The 25089-nt window shown below is 38.0% G+C and overlaps 1 protein-coding gene across 2 annotated transcripts in view; it reads right to left on the bottom strand.

Annotated features, from left to right (window-relative positions):
• The window catches only part of LOC145967918 (uncharacterized), a 45574-nt gene extending 26526 nt beyond the window's left edge, over positions 1-19048 (bottom strand). Inside the window, exon 1 of one of the 2 annotated variants that reach the window (XM_083093005.1) lies at positions 16388-19048. In XM_083093005.1, coding sequence (XP_082949131.1) covers positions 16388-16586 — 199 coding nt within the window. In that variant the 5' untranslated portion in view covers positions 16587-19048. Of the gene's footprint in view, positions 1-86; positions 228-16387 lie in introns of those variants that run through there. The other variant, XM_083093006.1, reaches the window with a different exon arrangement.
• Between the last annotated feature and the right edge of the window lie 6041 nt (positions 19049-25089).

The following is a 25089-nucleotide window of genomic DNA, read 5'->3' as shown; positions in this document are numbered from 1 at the left end:
TTTCGTTTATGAAAAATAAAACGTTCTTCTCAAATTAAATTTGAAATTGTTAATTTTATCGCTTTTAATAGTAAATAAAATTTTACCAGAGCAAGTAGCGGTGTCATCATTCGACATTTGTAGAAACTGTGCGAAGAATAAATTTAACTAGCAAGGCAAGCGCTGCGGAAAGGACGTTTACGATTTTAACGTTTCACAAACAAAAGGTGGGAATGAAGTGGGCGTCATCGCAGAGTCTTGCGAGAGAGGAATGCTTTTTACAAGTGCATTGCAATAGACGCGCGGAAAGATTAATATTCCTCGCCTGGGATCCAAAGAAAACTAGTCTCGCATTTCAATGACGGCGTAACATCGCATCGTTTCGCGACCACAACCGTTAAACCGCCAAACCGAGAAGAAATTCCATTTTCTCTCCTCTCGAAATACAAGGATAATCTATTGCCGAGCATGACACATAAATCATGGTTTCGCGCAAATCGCATTTTTAGGAAATTTTTAAATATCAAACTATAAACGTTTCTTAGCCACTCGAGCTAGAAATAAATGCATTTTTTTTAGAAAGGGATGGATTTTATAATTATATTGTTCTTCAAGCGAAGTCGTATTGTGCGACTAGAGGTTATTATATGATAATAACACATGCCAAGTTATTTTTCCACCGTCATTTTTATATTTATGTCTTCCCGTTATGTCGCGTCATTAGAAGCTTACGCATTTAATATCGTGTGGGTGTGCGAACGAAGGCGTATTACCTGGAAAAGTTCCAGTTTTTATACCGGCTCATGATAAAAAGAAGCAGCACAATCGTAACGAGAACATCGAGAGTAATTAATATCTAAAAATTTGTTTTGGCAAAAATGAGTTGTTCCGGGTTATTCTATGTCTAGTTATTATTGTTCTACATTTTGGTGTCGCTGACGTGCCGTTATCGGTCGAAAAATACAAAAAAATGCAAAAAAAGTGTCTTTCTCCAAGAGTAAAGTGCCCTTTAAAAATTTGTTCTAGCAAAAATGAGAGTTGTTCTGGGTTGTTACATTAATTATTAGCTTAAATATGTAATTTGATGTTCATAAGATGATAATGATAGCTGTAGGCGTAAAAATACTGTTTGAGCGCTCGATATTATTTTTTTAGTATATCTTTTTAAATTTTTTGTTTGGAGAATTAATACTTTGGAACAATGTTTGGAACAACTAGAATAATCTGGAACAACCTTTAAAAGTTTGATTTTTGAAAAATGGGGTGCCACGTCAAAAAATCGTTTTTTTCAATTTTCCGCGAAAATTTTTATTATAAAAATTTAATCTTCTGGAACAATTTAGAACAAGTCTAGAACAATCTGGAACAACTTTTAGAATTTTAAAATTTGAAAAATGGGGTGCTAACTTCATACAGGTGATTTAGTCGGGATCTTGTCGGACGTGCTCGCGCTATTAATAAATTGGCGATTTCTGATAGATTGGAGCATCGCATTGTTTTTTCGGCCCCGGGTCGACAGGATCGCCGTGCGATATCGATCGATTGCCGCGCGATAACGCTTTATAAATATCGCGCCGTGAATGGGGAAACGTTACGTGATGCTTGAATGAAAAGACCGCGGACGCGCGTGTAAATATAGCCTACAACACGCTATTTTCCGCGCACGGTGAAAGGAGCACACGGCGGTCGCTCTCGCAGTCGTGGAAACGCCTGGCCATTTATACCGCCCGCCATTTTTGCAAGTTATTCGCGTCATAAAAGCTGTGATGATGTGAAACATCGCGAAAAAGAGTGCTCCTTCCCATTCGCGTCCAGCGTTCGTCGAACTCGATTCGTCCTTATGTCAGCACGATGCCCGTTTAACCCTTTTATACCTCCGGGACATATATGTCCCGCCTACGAAAAAAATCATAACTTTTAAACAAATAATCCTATCGACTTTTACCTTGGCTTGTTTTAAAGAAGAAGGTTCAAGCTACATGTAAAAAATCGCGCACTTTGAAACGTAATGTTTACAATAAAATATAATTATTTAAACTTTGCGAAAAATCAAACTTTTGAGAGAATGAAGCTTAACCATATATTAATCGAAAAATCATAGAATTTATGCGCTAATTATAAACTTAAAGTTTTATTTAAATGTGATTACAACTTTGTTATGATAAATATTATAATATTTTATATGTGTAATCAAAGTAAGACGACGCGTGCGACGGGCATCTAAGTCTCGCGGCAAATGCGCCGCTTGTAAAAAAAAGTGTATAATAACGCTACGAATCGAACATGTGGGTGTATATTCCGGAAAAAACATAATATATATTTAAAAAAATAAAATCTAAGCTCATATTTTAAATATATTGATATTTAAGTTTTTCATAGTCGCCATCTTGAATTTAAATTTTGATGGTAAATTTGGAATCAGCACCCCCAAAACCTATAAAACTGTCTTCATATAAAACATATCTCTTTTGGGAAAGCCGGAGGTACGAAAGGGTTAACAGACGTATGTATGTATCATATTCGACGTATCGGCCAAATTACAGCTCGTAAATTTTAGCGTGGGCGATGATAAATGATAAAAATTGTGGAATCGTGAAAGAAACGTTTCGCGATTGTTTTATGATTGATGATTGATGATTGGTACGGGATGATTGATCGTAGGTGATATTCGGTATTTTAGAAATAAAATTGAATAGAGCAGATAAGGTTGAAATTAAAGCGTTTAACTAAGGCATTCACCGAAAAAGTAAGGGATGTCGCGATCGGCGGGATAACTGTCTTTCTTTTCATCATTGCGTGTCGCATAATCTTTGCGATGTGTCTTTTTTGTCGTATGACACGCGCATCATGGGCGGGATCAATTACGGTGTCGTGTCTTTAATCTCGCGCGACGATAAGTGGCTATCCGTTTTCGATATAAATGAACATTCTCGGGCGCGAAGTGGCAAGTCATGTAGCGTTCTTCCTGTTTCATAACTTACGAGGGATCTCGGCTTACATGCGCCGAGATGCCCATCGAAAAAAATATCGCCACCCGCGTCCAATCCCGGCCGGCTTTACAGTTCGCTCTTCTACTCTATTCCGTGCTTTTGTTCCGCCGGAAGCTTTAAGTAGCTTACGTTATTCCATGAAAGGATCTGGCTTTCACGGATCATTTTCAGTTGTTCGAATTCGGTCTTATTTCTACCGAGCTATTCTCATCTTATCATGTTCAACCGTATATATTAAAAAATTGCTTGGATAATCTTGCGTAATCTCGGCGATTAAATGATAAACCTTAAAAAACGTTCAGTAATTTTTAACTTAATTGCGAATCTTAATTTAATTAAATTTGTAAAATTAGATCGAAAATGAGTTGTAAATAATAACTGAAGATACGAATAAAAAGATGATGATTAAAAAAACTTTGAATAAAAACGATAGATGCGTTTATATTCACTCGTCGATGTTAAGACAATTGCAATTTTCTAACGGAGCCGATCTCATCTTATCATGTCCAACCGTATATATTAAAAATTGCTTGGATAATCTTACATAATCTCGGCGATCAAATGATAAACTTTAAAAAACGTTCAGTAATTTTTAATTTAATTGTGAATCTTAATTTAATTAAATTTGTAAAATTAGATCGAAAATGAGTTGTAAATAATAACTGAAGATACGAATAAAAAGATGATGATTAAAAAAACTTTGAATAAAAACGATCGATGCGTATTCACTTGTCGATGTTAAGACAATTGGAACTTTGTAACGGTTACGAAATTTATAACAATAGTTAAGCTGATTCCAATATTCATCATTTATAACTTCCCCTCCCTCGCCACGGGCTTGTCTCTGACAATTGCATGAAATGCGCATCCATAGTTATTGCACAATGCTCGTTCGTTTCCGAGAATGCACGACATATCCGTTCGGTGATACGGTAACAATATCGCTATAACATGAGGTGAGCTTGCATTCACTGCCTTCAATCTCGTTGAATGTTGTCGCGTGTATCATAAATTGCAAAAAAAAATGCGTTCGAAATTTTATATAGAATAACAGGCATGTGACAAACACATCGGTGTGTGTGTGTGTATATATTTGTATCCGATATTCAGTCTATCCAGCGAATTCCAATCCATCGTCGAGGTACTTGATAAAATCGAGTGACACAATTTAACATGTGTCACGAGATACTTTATATTTCGCAACCAAAGTGCAATATATCTAGCGTTTTTATTGTATCTATATAAGTCGAAATAATGTAATACGAATTTTGGAGAACGCGTGAAATAATTATTTCCATTTACAATAAGAAAAAAATTTTTATTAATATAAATTAATATAAATTAAATTCTTATTAATATAAATTAATATAAATTAAATTGTCATTAATATAAATTAATATGAATTAAATTGTCATTAATATAAATTAATATGAATTAAATTGTTATTAATATAAATTAATATAAATTAAATTGTTATTAAGATATCACGTAAAACACACACATTCGTTTCGTTTTTATTCGTCTCGGCTCACATTGCATCTTAGCCTCTAATGGTCTAGAAAGAGTAGGAAAGAAACCAAGAGCCCACGTTGGAGGACGTTGTCTTGCCGTTCTAACGATTAACCATTGTAATGGCACCGATCTATGCTAAATACGGACTATTATCGACATGACATCCTGCAGATCTCAGCGTCACGATCGGCACGAACACGCGAACCATGACCTGGGTGTAGCCTGCCCGTTTGCAATCGTTACGAAATGCGCCACATCCGTCGGTTATCTCAAAAAAATCTGCTCGTAATGAATGACGCAAAATTATATTTGGATTTAAGAGCGTGTAACAATTCGTAGAGATTTCCTTCATTTCCGGGAAAACGCAAATTTATTTAAATTTTCTTCTCATAAAAAGATTCCTCGACGCGATTTGATATCTACGCATATTAATTGCTTATTCAAAATAACAAGACTTTAATAATTTACGAAACTTATACAATTTTACCTTGATTTTTTTCTCTGACAATTTTGAAATTTGCATGTATTTCTTTCGGAAGACTGACAAGTATTAAGTAAAAAATTTACAAGTCAGATTTCGTAGCATTTTAGTTGCAGGAATGATTCGATTGCGGTTTGTGACTACTAAACCCGATGTCCATTGAGAAATATATACATGATTCACTCGCGATTTACGTGAAATCTTTGATTCATCACGCAATGAAGGTTGACAATATCGTAAAGCATGACGTCATGGCGGTCAAGTTTCTTATTCATATGCCATTTTTTATCAGCTTCCATGAGTTTAATTTCTCTCACGTACGCGAAAATCGTGTACAATATTATTCGTCTCACGGACGTGAAGATCAAACAGCCGTACTAACAGCGTTAAATATGATGTGCGAAAGATTCTAGGATCAGAGAAAGAATTCGCGGCTCGTGAGAACAGCTTTTCATTGCTGTCATTTTTCAATTATCCCGTGGGATTACGGCAATAACAACCTACCTCGATAGAGCTTCCGAAGCGCAAACCCATAATTTTAATCGCCCGTATTTACCTTCGCGCTTCCGCCTATCATGCTGCTGAATTCCTTTCTCGTAATTTCACGATTCTAGTCTTGACAGATGTGAAATCGAATTCAAGATAAGAAATGCTCGGCAAAACTGCAAATCATATTTTGATCTTTTTATATGTTCCAATCGAGGGTATTAATTTAATTGATAAACAATTTTAAAATATTTCTAAATTATTGCCAAAAAAAAGAAAAATATAAGACGAGAAAATACAAGACAGGAAAAAGAAAATAAGACATTCTGCGAGAAAATTATATTAATTCTCACAATTTTGTTACTATAAAAATATTACAAATATTACTGTCTTGATCTTTGCATCAAATGCATTTTCATTTTTGCGTTTCATATTTTTACGTAAGTTTCTCGTAAAAATGGAAATATCTCTCTATTCGTATAATAGCTCCATAATGGGGGATTACTTCCATACATGTAGATATATTTTCATTTCAGAGAAACTGTCTTAAGAAAAGTTTTATCGAAAAACCTTTGCGCACGATCGATCGTCTTTCTATCGCGAATATATTCGCAACTGCGGCATTTTCGCCGTAGTTCTCTTGACTCCGCCATTAAATCTCGAAGATTATTACGGACAACGAGAGGCAATTATCCATACGAGAAAGGTGAGCGTGCAAACGCGAATGTTGCTGCAACTATGAAAGTGCATCGAGCGCGAACCGCGGGTTACACACGGCGATCGTGCGCACACATGCATTCGCTATGCAGTCCATAGTTTTGCACTTCCGGCCGGGCGAGCCGGATGTTGAACTTTTGGAGAGCTTCTCTCTGCGAGTCGGATAAACGCAATTTATCGTCTGCAAATACGACGTGTAACGTTATTGCCACATTCGCGGCGCAAATTTGTGTCGGAAAATGCGACCTGTGTCGCTTCAAGAAACTTTACGTATACTTTGTCGCTACACTAACGTCGTTTAACTTTGCGCCTTCACGTTGATACATCTTCTTTTGACGTTGCATGAAATATAAAAGTGCAAAATATAATTCTTCGATGACGGCCATTGTAGAACGTTGAGAATTTACGAGCAATATCGCGCAAGAAAATAGTTGATAATGTTTCCTTCTTTTTTCTTTGATCTTGTAAATTGCAGTTTAAAGTATCTCGCTAACATATTGTATTAATAATATTTTTTTATTATTTCTTTGTGCGAGCCATTTCATTTCTCTAGTTGCAGAGATTTAAAGGGATATTTTTATTCTTCAAATAATACTCGTTATAATTAAACGCAGTAAGAAAATAATGGAAAAATGTGCTTGTCTTTAATTACAGCTGTTTTAAAGAGGTATAAAGATAAAAATCTAGAAACTACAACGGAAAAAGAAATAGATATAATAGCAGTTTTTATTATTTCTTTTTACGTTTGAACAATTTCTCTCAGTCGATACTTGATAAAAATTTTTTATTTCTTGCAAGTTTCGAGAATTCAACTTTATCTCGATGTAATCGAACTTTTTTGCGAATTTAGAGGGATTCAGTGAATTTCAAGATTTTTTTATATCTAAAATTTAGATCATAGCATCGCATAGTATTATATTTTTCAAAAACTTCTCAAGAAGTAAATGTGAAATTGCTTTTATAGTAATCTATTTTTCTCATGTATCTTAAAAGTTTATAAATGATTTATACATATTTATATATATGAATCTGATGAGCAAATATATATAAATTAAATATGTACGGGTTTGTATTACGTAAATGAAATCTAAGAAGAAACATTTTTTAAAGTTTTTATTACAATTGAATACTGACAAAAACCGCTGGAAACCGCGTATTATAATTATGTGATTACGATTATTATTATTGAATAACATGCTGCGGTAAAATACGCCTACTCTACCTGTAATCATATCGCCCACACAATAATTATATATATATTGTCGAAATTTCAAATATACTCTCTCCGAAATTGAGATCTGTTTCATAAATCCATAATCGTGTAATATAACAGTAAACGCCCACGAAACGTATAGAAATTTGCCGTAGGATAAATTCCTGGCATTCCATGAATTTCAAGACATGGATATTCGAATAAGTAAAGCATGTCGACGCTGACGTGAATGCATCTTTATCGAAAATGCAGTCAATTTATGGATATATTTGTGCTTATTAATAAACATTCCTCCCCCTCCAATTCTCTTACGCAATTAATAATTATTAGGATTGGATATTAATTGTGATGATTATTAATAAAAGTCGAATATCCATTCCTCCTTCCATTCGTTTATATATAAATAATAAAATTTTCCCTCTCTCTCTTTCTCTTTTTATTATTGCTTCATATGTGCTCTTTTCATATATGCTCCTTTAGCCTCGCAAATATCAGCTTAATCGATTCGTAGGCTTGAAATGTGCGACAGTCTACTAAAGACACGTCATAAACATATCGTAACTTACGTCAATGAATTTCGGTATGGCACAATTCCCAAGCCCACGGCAATTACGACGGATGCAACAATTTGCTTTGTAGGCGATAAAACGGATTGAGTTGCGATTGTGTGACTGCTGTACATTTGAGCGCAAACGATACGATTGACGTCGCCCATATTCCCCCCTCCTCCTTGAATTATATTATCGAGCTCCTTTGATGGGCATTTTCGTATAGAAAGTACAGTAACCGTTTCTATAGAAACACCGTAAAAATTTTCTTTTACGTTAATGACATCATTATGATACTCGTTCATTACGTTAAAATAACCAAAATTATATCTTCCATATTTATGTGAAGATTTTAATATGACTAATTGTAAAATTAATGCGTTTAATTATATTCTCTATATATCATGAAAAAAGATATCATAACCAAAATATATTCTAGAAATAATTGCGATAAAGGAATTAGGATAAAAAATGACATTATCTTAATGTGTTTTTTATATTTAATCATTTGACTGGAATTTCCCAATATCTAATAAATTGGTTTGAAATTATTGTTTACGTTCACGTAAATATCAAAGTAATTTTAAATTACTTAAAAATTAAGGTACTTTTAATTAATTTGTAACAAGATTTATTATCAAAAATATGTTTATTATAAGAAAACACATTAATCATCACATTAGATTTGTTAAAAAAATATATTACAACGTTACAGTTTGACACATTCGCAATCTATATCGGTCGCAAGGTATTTTTCAAGGATCATAGCTATTCGAAAATCTTGCGAAACAAAGAAGTTTTGGGATCGAACTTCGAAAGGCGTTTCGTAACTCGATGAAGCACTTAAACGGGGATTTCTTATAATAATGCACCGTGTTCCGTTACGTACGAGACTCTTTGTGCCGGTGAACGAAACTCCCGCGCGCGCACCGACTGTAATTTTTAGAGAAAGATCGCATAGAGAGCGGGGGAGCCACGGGAGGAGAGAGGAAGGGAACAGGGTGAGCGAGAGCCAGGTAAAGGCCGTTGCACTCCCGGCTCGAAGACTCCCGGGCCCCGGCATCTAGCGGTACCTTATGCCTCTCTCTTTCTATACATAAACCACGCACGCACGTACGCATGCACGCACACACACACGCATCGCACGGTACGCTCTCGTTCTATCGTTTCACGAGTCGGCCATGACGCGTCATCAATCGGATCCGACACGAGAGCGGCGGATTCCATCGATCAACAATTCGAATGTGACATTCCCGAATGTGACGAGCGAACAGGAAAACCGCGAAAAGCATCGGTCTACATCGTATTACCTTGGATAGTCAGTTTTTACAAGTTTCGATAAACCGCGAGTCTAAAAAGAAAAATTCAATGATTCCAAATCGATCGTAAAAAATAAAAAATATCGCCGGTGAATAGAATTTAAATATTGAAGAAACTCCCCCAATTTTAATCCGCGTACGTGTACAAAATTGCGGTCGTGGACTTTGAAGGCATAACAAAATTTAATCTTTTAATTAAATTTTTATCTTTTTAATTAAAATTTTTTTTATTAATTGTGAATATGTATCCACTAGAAAAATCCGTGTATCCGGTACAGCCATGTGCACGATTGTAAATGCAGCTTAGATTACATATCCTTGCATGTATACATATACGCACGTGTCGCATGTATATAATCTAGATTAAAAAGTTCTATTTTTGACGAGTCGGATTTAACATCTCGTGAACAATACAATTTTATTACAATCGATTGCAACTGAGAGCTCGGACTGATGACATCGTAAAAGCGTCGGTAGATGCCCGTAATAGTGCAATTAATTTTCCAATTTTAAAAATCGAAATAGAAACCTGTCAAATAATAAAGAAAACTTTAATATAAATTTAATCTCTACTTAAGTAATGAAATAGAGTGCTTCGCATTTAGAAATGTAATTAAAGTAATCAGTAGAATTAAAAACCAACAAGTTACAGCAAATCGACAAAAGTTTCTATTAAATTTCTGTTTTGTGTAAAAAAGATTGATTCGATATTTCAGAAGCCTATATTATTAGAATGTAAAATTATCGAAAATATTTATTTGCAATATTAATACGATTACAAATCATAACAATATTTTGAAACGAAACGCATAAAGAGACGGGAATATTACGTAACCACCCGATTCAGCGAGCAACAATTACGCGACGAGGGAAGAAACGGAGAGAAGTGCGTGTCGCGTTGTTGGCGGGCTTATCGACTCTCATCGTGGAACCTTTCCGTCAGACCCGTCTCCCCGTCCGTAATTAACAGCTTCCCTGCGCGCATCGTCGCTCTCGCGTTACGCACGACGAGAGTGCGCGTGCGTAACAGTACTCCCTGCCACCTGTGAGGGCTCCTACCGCAGGTAGCTACATACCTGGCGTACCTGTGCGCGAACGCGACCGTGCCTATACATGTAAAGGGTGTCCCTGAAATAGGTCGCTAAACTCTGGCGGTATATTTTTACTCCGCTTGAGGTCATAGGTCGGAAAACTCGTCGCTTTTCGAGCGATAAATACCGGTCGCGATAAGATGCTTGGGACACTCGTACAAATTCCAAGGATCTTTTCGAGGCAAATTGTCAAAAATTTTCTGTGCATCCACGTTGATGTTATTTGGTATTTTTTAAATCAATTACGGATCTCTTTCTCTCTCTCTCTCTCTCTCTCTCTCTCTCTCCATCTTCGTCTCGAGTCGAAACTATGCCACCAAAATTGGCGGTCTATTTTAGGAATATCTCGTATAAATACATATTTAACGAAAAATTCGTTGCTTTTTGAGCGATAAATACCTGTCGCGATAAAAATTCTTGGGACACTCGTACAAATTTCAAGGATCTTTTTTTTTGAGACAAATTGTCAAAAATTTTCTGTGCATCAACATTAATATATTTTTTTAAATCAATTACGGATTTGTCTTTCTCTCTTTCTCTCTCTTTATCCTCGTCTCGAAATTATGCCACCAAAATTGGCGGTTTATTTCAGGAACATTTCGTATAAATACATATTTAACGGAAAATTCGTCGCTTTTCGAGCGATAAATACCCGAGGGGTAAACCGCTGATCAAAATTATGTACACTAATGCCTACTAATGCCCAATTCCTGGGCATTACTGCTAAATTTTTAAAATTTAATAATTTAAATTTTAATAAATTTAAAATTATTATTTGAAAGAAAAGACTTAATAATACTTTAATAACGTCCATAATACGCATTAATACTTCAATAAAACCTAATAATGCCCAAGTAATGCCCAAGCAATGCTCAGTAATGCCTCAAATCTGTACACCGCAATGCCCTCAGCGGTTTACCCCTCGTAAATACCTGTCCCGATAAGAATTCTTGGGACACTCGTACAAATTCCAAGGATCTTTTTGAGGCAAATTGTCAAAAATTTTCCGTGCATCTACCGTTGATATATTTTTTTTAAATCAATTACGGATCTCTCTTTCTCTCTCTCTCTCTCTCTTTATTCTTCTCTCGAGTCGAAACTATGCCACCAAAGTTGGCAGTCTATTTCAGGAATATCTCGTATAAATACATATTTAACGGAAAATTCGTCGCTTTTCGAGCGATAAATACCTGTCGCGATAAGAATGCTTGGGACACTCGTACAAATTCCAAGGATCTTTTTGAGACAAATTGTCAAAAATTTTCTGTACATTCACGTTGATATATTTTTTTAAATCAATTACGGATCTCTCTTTCTCTCTCTCTCTCTCTTTATTCTTCTCTCGAGTCGAAACTATGCCACCAAAGTTGGCGGTCTATTTCGGGAACATCCCGTATAAATACATATTTAACGGCGGCAACATATGGCAGCGGACACCTGCCAACGCACAAAGCGTGCTAATGCATGCGTGTGCGTGCGTCGGTGGCGACCACGAGTTTATCGAACGGCGACGAGTGTGGGAAGCGCGTCTCTCGAGGCTTTTATTTCCGCAGATTTTTCTCTCCGGAGCGGGAGGAAGAAAAGAGGCTTTGCGGCGGCAGTCGCGTTATTTCTCTTTCCGCGATGCTCCTCGATACGCGGGTCTACGCACGGAACGAGACGAGCGGAGGGCCGGCGAGACAGACAATGGTAGCGACGGGAAACGATGGGAATCGCGCGTATGGGAAACGCTCTTACGTCTACGACGCACGGCGCGCTTACGTCGCTTTCGCGGGCCGCTGAAAGGACCCCGCGGAATCCTTATGGAAAATGGCTTTCGGTCAAATGTTTCGAAACTTTGCAAAAGTTCTCAACATGTAGATTAAAAGTGTCATGGGCATGAAGCTCTAAAAATTCGAGATTTTCAGCTACAGCCATCCAAAGTGATAGATTTTTGAATTTCTGCAGCATATTCCGAAGTTCGGCAACGGTAGCTTATCTTAGTTGGGTGAGGTTTTACAAAAAAGTAGTAAATACAAAAGTTTTGTAGGAACAAAAAAAGCAAAAAAAGCAAAAAAAAAACAAAAAAGTAACTCTGCCATTGACAGGTCCAAGCCTGTATTTAAAAAGAGGAGGATAAAATAACAAATACATGTATATATTTTCAATCTGTCACACACACACATACACACACACACACACAATTAAGGCAGTCTACTTAGCACAAAAAATCATAAATCAGATAGTCTTGATAATTCTCATGCTTCCCACATGCCTATGTTTCTTAAACTTTGAGGACTTATAACTTTCACTTTCCCCAACGTAAAAAGCTTTTCATAGGGTGTTTTGGAAAGCTCTCGACCGCAACTATACAAATATGCAATCAAAAAAGTGCGAAGCTCTGGCCCAAAAATCAACCTTATTGGTTCAAACTCCTTGAAAAATCTACCACTTTGGATGGCTGTAGCTGAAAATCTCGAATTTTTAGAGCTTCATGCCCATGGACACTTTTAATCTACATGTTGAGAACTATCTTTTTGCAAAGTTTCGAAACATTTGACCGAAAGCCATTTTTCATAAGGATTCCGCGGGGTCCTTTCAGCGAGAATCGTAATATTGCCGCAATATTACCGCAACGTTACAACAATGTTCCGTGCTGCACGGGCTCTTAGGATTATTATCCTGTTAGAGCGATAATCGCGCGAGCCAAGAGTCGCGTCGGAGATGATTACGGGTTGATTACGCGCGATATTACTCCGGCGTCAATTTACGCGGAATACGAGGGATTACGTGTGCCGTTGTATATTTAGCGCGAGGAAACCGCGCGTTATTGGTTTCCGAGAGAGCCGCCGGTATATTGAGCAACGTCCCGTCATCGTCGTTGCTCGAAGCGCGCTTTTGTATCGCGGAATATAATGGATAATGAGCGTCGCGACGACGCGCTTATTATGCACCGAAGACGGGAAAACGACGCGTACGTATGCGTGCTTGCGATCGTACACTTGGAGTCGAAGCTCCTCGCCTCGAACAAGTCTGCGTCGTCATTATAGGATGAGGATTTGCGAGAGTTGATTTACGGTACTCTTGTAACGCAGGTGGTACGTGCGGAAGAATTTATAGGTAGATATTTTAAAAATACGAACTCGATGAAACTTGCGCAATATTGCATCAGGATTTCCAAGAGGATATTTTAGTTTAATTATAATAATAATTCTCTCGAAATTTTACTCGACTTTTTACCGCCAAAAATGTAACCGAGATAAATGAAAATGAGACAAATGTCAATAACATGTAAAGTAAATTGAAAAGAATTATAATACGAGAGAAAAGCTTGGATGTTAATTAAAATTATTCCATTTAAATTTTAAATATGTATAATAATAAGGATAATTGGCAGCTCTCCAAATAAGCGCGAGAGAGAGAGAACGTCACGTGTAATAATAACGAGTGATACACGCACGAACGACAAATTGCTCTCGTTAACCAGGGCGGAGGAAACATCATTAACGCGATTACGCAAAGAGTGGATGGACTGAGAGCGCACCTCGCGATGAAAACTGCGCGCGTCAAGAAGAGCATCGCGTTTAAAGTCGAAGGCCGAGACTCTACCTCCGGAACGCTGCCGTAATAATTAGCTGAGAGAGAAACGGGTCCGGGAGAGACCGACGTGGAAAAGGCGACGGCGCCTATTGCAATAAAAAGGAGCCGTTGGAATTAATTGACTAGATAGGGACGGGAAGCCTCCGTGTGTGCGCTGAATTGGGTCAAACCTTTACTACACTCCGTAAAACCACAGCCTCTCTTCCCCCTCCCCGAGAAGGGGAGAATCACCGGCCGGCCGATGGCGCGTTTTGATTCTGCCAGACTGAATATATGAATGAACAGTGCGGGGAAATGTGTTTCTAGCTCCTCGAACACCGTTTAACACGCTCTACTTGCGCCGCGAAGCTCTCGATGGTCGCGAGGAATAACGCAACTCGCGATAATCGTGCATTCCCGATCCGCGGAATGCGCGTTTGTTGCAGAAGCATAAGTTGTAATTGGGAGTCGAGAAAGGCTCGATTGAGCTTGTTAATGTAACTTGCATATCGCGATCGTGGTGTCGTCATCTTCGCATTATAAATACCTTTGACACGTGTGTAACGAGAAGTGTCAATTGTAACTGTCTCACACAGAAAACTTGTGCACATGTATTGCCACGATTAATTAATTAATATATGATGATGCACGAGCAAAATGTTTATGGATTGCCTTTAGATGCGCAATTTTTATGAAACACATAAATATATAAGAATTATAAAATAAATGTAACATGTAATAACATTTAATAATTCTTTTTAAAAATTTAATATTTAACGATCAATAAATAATATTTTCAAAATAATGTTTTAAATATTTTGGCTAATTTATTTCAATTAGGAATGAATTGTGATTTTTAAGAAAAGCTGATAAAGTTTTTCATTTATTTTCATTTATATAATATTTGCATAACATTTTATATAATATAATTTATAAATATTTTAATATTATTATTATATAAATATTATTATTATTAATTAATATTATATAAATATTATTATTATTAATTAATTAATATTATTATTATTATAACATTTTATATAATATAATTTGTTAATATATTTTGAAAGAAAAGCTATGCGTTATCTCGTGCCAACCAGCTAAATCGTTATCCCGGATACAATATCGGTTTGTTCATTTATCACGTACGAAAATAAATCCAATCCAGCGTCGTAATCTAACGTCCTTTGACATATTCCCGTTACGTGCTTAAAGACCTGCATCGCTAATCAGTGCACGGACGAAACAGGACTCTCCGCTATCGATCATCCTGCGAGATGCGTGAATGTATACGCGGCGAAATATGCAACTTTACATTTCCCATTACCTGTCATGTGAAATAATGTATCGCATATGTCTTGCACGGGATATCGTAATATCGAGAAATAGTAAAGTTGGCCTTAATTATAGAACATCAACGGTCAATGCTAATTCAACTCCCTTCCTTCCTCTTCCTTTTCCCCCTTTATAATACTAGTGTGACCATAATCTGTAAGAAGACATGGCAACTCTAAGCAGATTTTCTTAATTGTTGGTATCAACGCAACCCCAGATCTCGTGCACTGATGCACACGCGCTAATTAAAACTTAATTAAACGATATTCCCCTTTTCTTAGAAATCTTTCGTGGAGCAAATTGTGACAAATTGTGACAAAAATAGATTATGCGTGTCGATCGCGAATAATTCATATAAGACAACTGGGAGACAAGTCGGTGCACAATAGGCGACCTTATTAACGATCGACCCATCATGTTCCATTCAAAAATTTAATGGAATGATATCTCAATTTCATTTCTCTGGATCTACTCTAATAATATAAAAAATTGGTGATTTAAACAATTTTTCTTGAAGAATATTAGAAAGAGATTTTTTTGGCGTTTTACATGTGTTTTTATCAATGTTTAAACAGTATTTTTAAATCTGGGATATTTAGCTTCCTTTTATTTATTACAAGTTTTTGCACGTAATTAAACATGTTAAAAAATATAATGAATTTAATTTGATTAGAAAAATATAAAGTAGTATCATTTCAAAGTTAAATTTAATTTCTAATTTTGCTGAAATTTGCTCATAAAAATTTTTTCCTAAAGATTAAAAAAATATTAAATATATACAAATTTTTTTAATTTTACATATAATTAAGATTCGGTATCTCAAAAAAATTCTACGGAATAAAACTGGACCGCGCTTCTTCATCTCAGACAATTAAACGAGGAGCGGCAATACTAATGTATTTTAAACGTCAACAAAAACATATGTGAAACGTCAAAAAGATCAATTTTTAATATCCTTAAAAAAATCCCTAAAAATCATTTCTCATACCGCTAGAGTAAGAGACTAGACTCTTGAAAAGTCCTCTTTAGCACATGCGAAATTAAGAACTTCGACAAAGACAACAGTCGGGGATTCCGCGAGAAAAGGAATCTGCTTATTTGCAAAGTGACTCACGGCCTTAATTGATAAAACCGATCACGCGCCGGCCAGTGACTCACCGTCAGGATTGGAGAAGTATCCCCAGGTGGGTGTCCCGGTGGCCGCCGATTGAACGACGAGGGCCACGACGCCGAGGGCCAACGCGCCGGCGGCGCCCCGCGCCGCGACGGCGCGCTTCTCGCTCCGCTGCGGATCGGTAGTCGTCGTGGCGACCGCCCTCACACCGCCCTGACGAGTGCTCGAAGAATCGGTTGCCATTCTTCATGCCGTAATCTTCGTTTTCCTGCGATCCTGCGATCCTCGGCTCCCGCCCGGAACGGGAACGGTACTCTCGTCGTCGCGGACGATCGCCGATCGACGATCCGCTCGGATGACAGCGAGAGGCTCGGATCGATCACCTGTCACATCGATCTCCTCGACGTGCTTTTACCAACGATATGCACCGTGCGATTCGGCGATCGTTTCTCGCCCCGGAGGTATCAATTGATTACAGGCGGATTTAATTTCGCCGGTACTGGACGTGCATGTGACGCGACCGGAAATTAAGCGCCCCGAGCCGGTTCGATACCGCCGGCGGGGATCGATTTTCCCAATTAACGTCGGTCATTGCTCCTACCTGACGAACGAAACATGTTTATCGATCGCTAGTATTCTATCAATTTTTCCCAATCGAACTGATATTTGTTCGTGTCCTGGGTAAAGAAAAATTTCGCTAGATTAACAATCGATCTTTTGTTTACTTGAAACGCAGGAATTTGATCCTGTCTGTCGCGCGTGTCCTTGACTCCAGCCGGAAACCCTGATGGTTCCGTGTACGGTGCCAACCGGTGTCGGGTCGCGTTTTTAATCTCGAAGTCACGCGATGCGTCGTCGTCCTCGTCGCGGTCGATAATCGAATCTCTCAGCCGCCTTGTCGCGTACGCACGCATGCAATCGATAGACGATGCCGTGAGAGAGCGAGGAGCGGCGGAGGCGGTCACGGTTGGGGGGGAGAAGGGGACGGCGGGGGCGAGCAAGGTGCGGCGGGATGGAAGACAATTGCGCGTATCGGATTAAGCGAAATTCCACGTTCCTCGTGTACGCGTGAATGTCACTGCTTCCTGAGATCCTGTCTCGATTTTTCACACGTGTGGAAAATTGCGCCAATTTTTTTTTTAGGAAAATGTGTGATTTATTATTTTATTTAGTGTCTTTAGATCCGTGTCATATATTTTTCTTGTAAAGCGCCCGATAAATGTAAGCGTCTTCTCTTTCTCTCTCTCTCCCCCGCTATTTCTATCTCGACAGGACAAGCGCGCGCGCGCACCTTTATCATCTGCATATGTGTTATATCTTTCTCTCTCGAAAACCCTTGGCGAGGGCTATCGGTTCCCTCGGCAGCGGACTCGGTGGAACCGGTTTTTGCGGCGCTGCTAAAAATAAGATATCTTCCTTCTCTATCCTCCTTTCACCGCTCCTTACCCTCTCTCTCTTTCGTTCGTCCTTTCTCTCGCCCTTCTTCCGTTTGTCTTCTCCTCTTCGCTCTTTAATCCTCTCCGTCCGCGTTCCGCTTGGAACGCTCCGTCTCGGTCGTTCCGAGGAATCTTCCGGCGCGTTAGATCGATCGTTGGTCGATCCCGACAATCACCGACCGGTCGTAAAGTCCCCCGAGCATCGCGTCCTCGAGACGCGCATTCTTCCCTCTTTCCTTTCTCTCCTTCCTTGACAGTCTTTTCTCCGATGCGCAGAAAAACGCGACGCGACTTTCTCTCTACATCGTCCCCGTGATCGGGCGGCGTACCTGTCTACCTATTTGCCGCTCCTGGAGGTCACGCGTCGTCCGTTAGGTTGGATTGCCTGGTAGCCGCTCGCTATTCACCGAGTCGACTATAGTGCCGCTATAGTTATCGATCGCTCGCGGATACGCTCGCTTCATTTCGTGCCACGTCTCTCGGCCCCGAGGAGTTTCGCAACCGTTTCACTCTTGCCTCTCGTTTCCTCGTCTACGCACTCGCGCCCTTTCGCTTCTCTCTTGCTCCGTTACTCCGGACACTCTCGGCGAACAACGGCTCTCGGTTTTCCCGCGTGCACTCTCCCGATCACTTTCGCCCCGCGTGTCACCGTGTCACCGTGTATGTGGGTCGCGCGACGCGAGTCGACATCGCGCTCGTCGGTTTCCAAAAGATCCAGGAAGGACTCGATCCTCGTCCACGAGGTTTATTACTCTGGGGCACGCGTCCCTCGTTGAAAGGCGCGCACCACTAGCCGTACTACTAGCGAGTACACTCCGTTAATCGACTCGGCGTGACGCGACGTGTCCTCCGCGTACCTGTCTGCCGTTGAACGCTCGCGCGCGAGTAGTAGTGCATAAAGAGAGAGAAAAAAGGACCGACTCACCCGCGTATATACACACGCGTACGCACACTCGCTGTTCACCCGGGAGCGCAGGAAGAGGCGCGGGTAACAAAAAAAAAAAGAGAGGAGAGAGGAGCCAGTCGCGGGATGTGTTTGTACCTGCGTACAAACTGACCGATGCACACGCGCTCGACGCACGTACGTTACGTCCGTACGTAATAACGCGAGGAATACGGAGCGTGCGTAAATAGTCGGGCGGTGCGCGCGCGAGACGGCGAGGAAAATAGAGAGAGAGGACGCGCACGGGCGGAAAGGCGACAGGGGAGAAAGAGAGGGACGAGAAACGTGTACGCGAGCCTGCGCGCTGCGCGGCATACTGAGGCCCGACGCCGAGCGACGCGGCCGAGCTGCCCGGATCGCGCGCGTGTTCCGTCTCTCTCTCTCTCTCTCTCTGTCTCCTTCCTCTACTCGTTGCGCCGTCTTCTGCTCGCCCGCTCCTCTCGTTCCCCCGTCCTATCGGTTCCCAAGCGCACTTGTCATTATACTCTCCCCTCATGATTCCGCGGCTCGCTCGCGCTCCCTTGTCCCCTCGCCGCGCCAAATCGCATCTTTATATCGTGGACTTTTAACTGGGCGGGGTATAAGGTGGATTTTTGGCAAGGGTGAATGGTAAAACGTGAAAAGGGCGAATGATAAAGTTATGAGTGATTATTATTTTGATCAGCTGATTTTGATATATTGATAAAGTGATAATTATTATGCAGCGTTTGCGTCGATGTACTTCTTTTTCCTGTACATTTGTTTCTTTGAATTAATATTTATCCGTGTATTTATATCACTCGGGTATCTTATACATTATCGTTAATGTGATATCGATAAATTTTGAAATCTCTCTCCTTCTATTTGCTCTTTAATTGATATTAAATAATATATAACTGTACTCCAAAATATAAATATAGATATTCATCTTTTAATTAAGCTATATTATATTTAATTAACTATATTATATGTATATCTATCCGTAATTCTGTTTGCGTGTGATTTATTTATAAAATTGTACTCTGTTAGTTATATAATGAAATTGAAGATTAATCAATCAGCTTTCCGTTTGTATGACGCGGTAAAATTATACGTTACGTTAAAAGAAAATCCTGGTATGTGTGTGTCTTAAAATACAATTGAATACCGATTCTTTGTTGCACGATGCACTTTCCTCTAAAATATTATTTATCAAGTTATAATATTATATAATCAAAATATATATGTAACTTATTTCTTTTCAATTATGTACATATATTTATAAGTGTAGCTCCAAAATCGTGTTTTATACGTAAATTAAATTATTTGAAATTACATCTCTATTTCAGTAGTTATTCGAAATTAAATGGGTTATCTCGATTAGCTTTTATTCGTCGTCGACAAAAATGATGTCGTTCAGCCAAACGATTCGATCGGGAATACTTGAAACTGGCATCAGCAGCAATTTCTTGAGTACGGCTATTAGAGCATGGCACGGCAGATTATTTCGTCGCGTTTTGTGCAATCGCATTAATGTTTAAGCCGTCGGTACGTTTATGCATTTTTGCACGAACGTTTTATTTAATTAAGCTTAAAACGCGAGCGTCTTTGTTCGTCGACGCGTTGCGGAAAGCGAGCGCCATTAAAATGGAGTTAAGTGAGCAATTATACTTTACGGTATGTAATAAGCCCAAACTGACAGCTTCCTGGCCGTGGAATCGGTGAAAATAGAGAAATATTTAATGCGTCGAGGAAATGTAGTGTCGCGTAAAAAAAAATTTGTCGCGAACCGGCTCGATAACCGGTATGTCTGCATTTTTCAAATTTTATCTTTATTTTTATTGCACTCTTAAAAGTTTCCCTCACACAAGATGCTCCCGATTGAACCGATATCACATGTCTGCATGTGATATGTAATATCAGATTTCTTTAAATTGTCGAAGAATTGTTTTTTATAATTAAAAAATATTAAATATACAGGGTGTTTTTTAATAAGTTCGAAAAATTTTAGATGATTCTTTGTTGAAAATTAAGGGGGATTTTTCATATAAACATATACTCCTACATCCTTCCTTGTGGAGTTACACTCCTCTAAAAATGGGGGTAAAAATTAAGTTTTTATTTTTTTCTGAAATTTGGAACAAGTGAAAAAAATGAAATTAGGTGGATATTTTCTACTAGTAAAAAGGTTATTTATTAATATTTTTTTCAGCCTCCCGTATTGTTATAAAGGGATGAAACTAGCAATCCCTATTCAATTTTTTATTAAAACTTTTTAATGGGCCGGATTATAATCATCTAAAAATATGCATTAAAAAGTTTGATTTACTTAGAAACTTTTTTATTTCTTTTATTTTTTTATAAAATTAGTAGTTTTCAAGAAAAAAAATAAAATATGTTATCGTGCACGGCACGATGCTAAATAACATAGGTTTCGAATTACGAGAAGTTAAATTTTAAAATAAAAATAAAATTAGAGTAAATGTTGGAAAAATTGGAACAAAAACAAAATTATAATAAAAACTTAAAAACCTAATTTTTATCCCCATTTTTGGAGGAGTGTAATTCCACAGAGGGAAGGATGTAGGAGTATATATTTATATGAAAAACCTCCTTTGACAAAGAATCATCTCCTAAAATTTTTTGCACTTATTAAGAAACATCCTGTATATATATACAAACTCAGACTTTTTTTCTAAAATAATAGTTAGTATGCAGACCGTATATGTTTGTTTCCCGTAATAAAATTTATCGTTGCGCGTGTATCGATGTTCCATCACGCGACAATTTAATCTCGTTATTGCGTTGTCCTATAGGACATGTGTTATCCTGCAGGACATGTGCGTGCAAGCCGGTGCACAGTGCAATAAACCTACTTAAATTGCCAGGATTTCCGCTTTTATCCAGGGAATATTCCGTTCTTGTATTTCATCCTACTCGTGTTTCGAAGAAACGATCTGTGAATTCTGAAAAACCTCGACGGTTTTTATTCGTCGTATAAGTTTACTACGCGAATAAGCTTTATGAATATCCGGCTTCAAGTTCTACTCGAAATCGATATCACTTTTCGCACTTTATCATAACTTATTAATATTTAAATGCAAAATGATTAGTTAACGGTACTCTAAAATACTTTATTCATAAAATCGGCTGATCCAGAAGACGGATTTGCATCTTTTAGAGATGAGAGGGAAGCCAAGTCGGGTTAATGAGTATAATTCAAATCTCAAAGTCATTTTCCAGACAGATTTTATCCGAGTATATAAAGTCTAGGGTACATAAAACCCATCTTGTACAGATTAATTATTTAATCTAATAATACCATAGCGACTAAGAGAGAATAAATTACAACATCTTGTTGGCATATATTGTTTCCCTTACGGCACAAAAACCGCTGAGAATAAAGTAAGCGGGTAAGAGTGACACGTACAATTTCCATTAGACTTGGCAGCAGGACGCAGGAATGTAATCAAGGCTCTATTGTTTCGCGGTTTTATCAACAGCAAAGTTATTGGCTGCTCTCGATAACTTGGGTAAAGGTATTTCTCCGAGTTTTCGTCCCGATGGAAAATCCCGCAAGTAATTCAAATTGACACCGTACGCGTAGAGAGTACGTTGACATAATTAAGGCCAGGAATGCGGCAGCGCTATCAAGGAATCGATAAGTGCGCATCCTTGTATTTAGATGCAGACACTCTAGATAAATTTATAAACCGCTCTTGGAGACTACCTGCATAGCGTGCTATCTCCGTAATGCGTTTAATTAATATAATCGCAGCATTCTATTTATCATGTCATCGAAGGCGTGGCGGAATGCACTGTCGTATCCCGTAATGAAATTGTAATTTCCGATGACGCGCTCGGAGCAATAAACTTACGGGATCCGAGTTACGTTTAAGCGCATAATTAGGCGCTTTATTCCGTGACGCGCGATAAATCTGCCGAGAAGAAAAGGCGTAAGAGCTCGAGAGAGCTAATGATCCGCGAATGTCGCGCGAGCATCGCGCATTCGGTCGGGATAAAGGACCGTAAAATCTGACGCGATGCTTTTTACTCGGCGACCACACGGACGAGCTCGTAGACTAATTACGAGGATTATCTCCACGCGTGCCAAGTAATTTGCTGTTCCACCTTAGAGAGAGAGAGAGAGATTGCAGGCTCGTGCGCGATTAAATCCCTTTCGCGAAACGTTGAACCCTCGAAGGATGCTCCGAGATTATATAATAATTTGCGACGTAAAAATTCTCATTTTTAAGCGCATTTTTATATCGAAAATTTGCTGAAGTATTTATAACGAGCGCATCGTAATGTTTGCTATAAAATGTCGTAATAGCTGCTAACATCATGAGTTGGTCAAGTTTAATTTGCACAATTATTGTATACGAAACACGAAACAGTTTAACGTTAATGTCTTTTATTTGTTCAATTCTTCTTTTTTCGTGAAATAAAATTGATATATAAGATATATAAGAGAAATATTTATTATAAAAATAAAAAATAATGTTTAAAAGTTGTTGGGAATAAATTATGATTACATTAAAAGCGAATAAATATTTATTAAAAATTATGCATATGTATTATGTTTGATTATGCAACGAGTTGTTGGAATAGGACAGACACTTTGGACGTATTTCGTGAAGCTTAATCCGTAGCACGTAAAACACAAAGCGTATATTCAAACATATGGTTCCGGAAATGTATACTCCTTTCCTTCCATGATGTACTTCCGGAAATAGCCGCGATAATTCACGTCCACTGCCCACGATATGTCAGTTATGTTTTAGCAATGCGCCTGTAGGTACTGTCAGATATATTTTCTCATAAATCTGGTGATTAGCGAGCCTGAGGCAGGACATGTCGCCAAATAAACATACTTACACGTGTTATTTCCAAATTGGATTGTCAAGTCGCAATATAATTTATGGATTAATGAATTAATCTCCAAAAACGTAAGACTAATTTTTTGTAATTTTTAGCTGAATTAGCTGAAATTTAATCGCATTGTTAAAATTATTATATTTATATCGTGTGGGTAAGATTTTAAGGAAGAATCGAAGCATTTCATTAAGAAGCAAACGCGGTTATTTTAGAGGAACAATTGTATCTTTGTCACGAGACTACTATGACCTAAATATTCATATCTTCATATCGCGAGTAACGTCTACTGTCACCAAGAGTTTCCATCTTCTCGGTCGAGCATGGCGATGAAATGACGTCAGGACGTAGGTAGAGAGACACGACGTATGCTTGCTTGTGGTCTGCTTTCAAGGTTACGAGTCGCATGCTCGCATAGTAATCCTACTTACGCAACGACGTGCCGAGACATTGGAGATCGCGTAATATGCTCCGAAGACACCAGCACATTGAACAAACAGAGCTGAGTAAATACAGAGCTAGGCACACTACTGTAAAAATGTATTTTCGTATTGTAAATAACATCTGGTTCTCTCGCACATAAAAGATGGCATATTTTACATATGCTCTTTTTTTTCGTTATTCGAACGTTCTACTTTTTTCGAATATTTTATAACAGAATATAACTGTTATCATTTTGTAGATTTTTATTATTCTTCTAAATGTAAATAAAATTTATTCTTTTAAAATAAATAATAATAAAATAAAATAAAATAATAAAATAAAATAAATAATAATAAAAATAAAATTATTCTTCTAAAATGTAAAATTTATTCTTCTAAAATGTAAATAAAATTTATCCTTTGCTTTATTGTCGAAAAATTCGCTTGAAAGTTTTTTTGAATGCTTGTATCTCTTTAGATACCTCGTTTAATTAGTGGAAATTCTACTATACGTTAAAATACTAAAATACAATCTTGTATGAAATGCTTGGACACGCGAGTGTTTGATGTTTACCATAAGGATTAAAGTACCGCAGCCAATCGGCTTCCCGTTTCAATAAATGTGTGCGACCGCAAACATATTGTCTCTTGGAATCCGTAAGCCGCGATTTTATCTGCTTGTTCACCGATTTTACGTGCATTCATCAGTAAACTCTCGACGATCGTCCGACCGTTACTCGCGTTACTATTAAAGCACTGGATAGAAAACTCACTCGCTCTCGATCAGCGATAGCTGCCAGAGGTAATAAACAGATGCTTAGTGCTACGATATCGAAACAAAGACTTGATCCGACGCCGGTGCAATAAAATACTACACCAACAATAATGACATAAAAAAAGACAGTCCTCCCTAATGAAATACGAGTAGTAATAAAATCCGTCGAGAGTTGCTTATTTGGACAGATGAGATAAATTATTCAGAGAGAAAGAAATTTAATGAAAAAATTTTTAATCTCGGGAAACTTAAAAGAGATTCAATTCTAATATAAAAGTAATCTATGCAATCTTCAATTTTAGACTCAACGTGACATAAACGGTTTTTTCAATATTAA

The sequence above is a fragment of the Camponotus vicinus genome, unplaced genomic scaffold (genome assembly GCF_025532165.1).
Source record: "Camponotus vicinus isolate PSW18456_S1 unplaced genomic scaffold, iyCamVici1.0 SCAF_3, whole genome shotgun sequence".
Classification (NCBI taxonomy): Eukaryota; Metazoa; Arthropoda; class Insecta; order Hymenoptera; family Formicidae; genus Camponotus; species Camponotus vicinus.
This window is presented reverse-complemented; position numbering and strand designations above follow the sequence as displayed.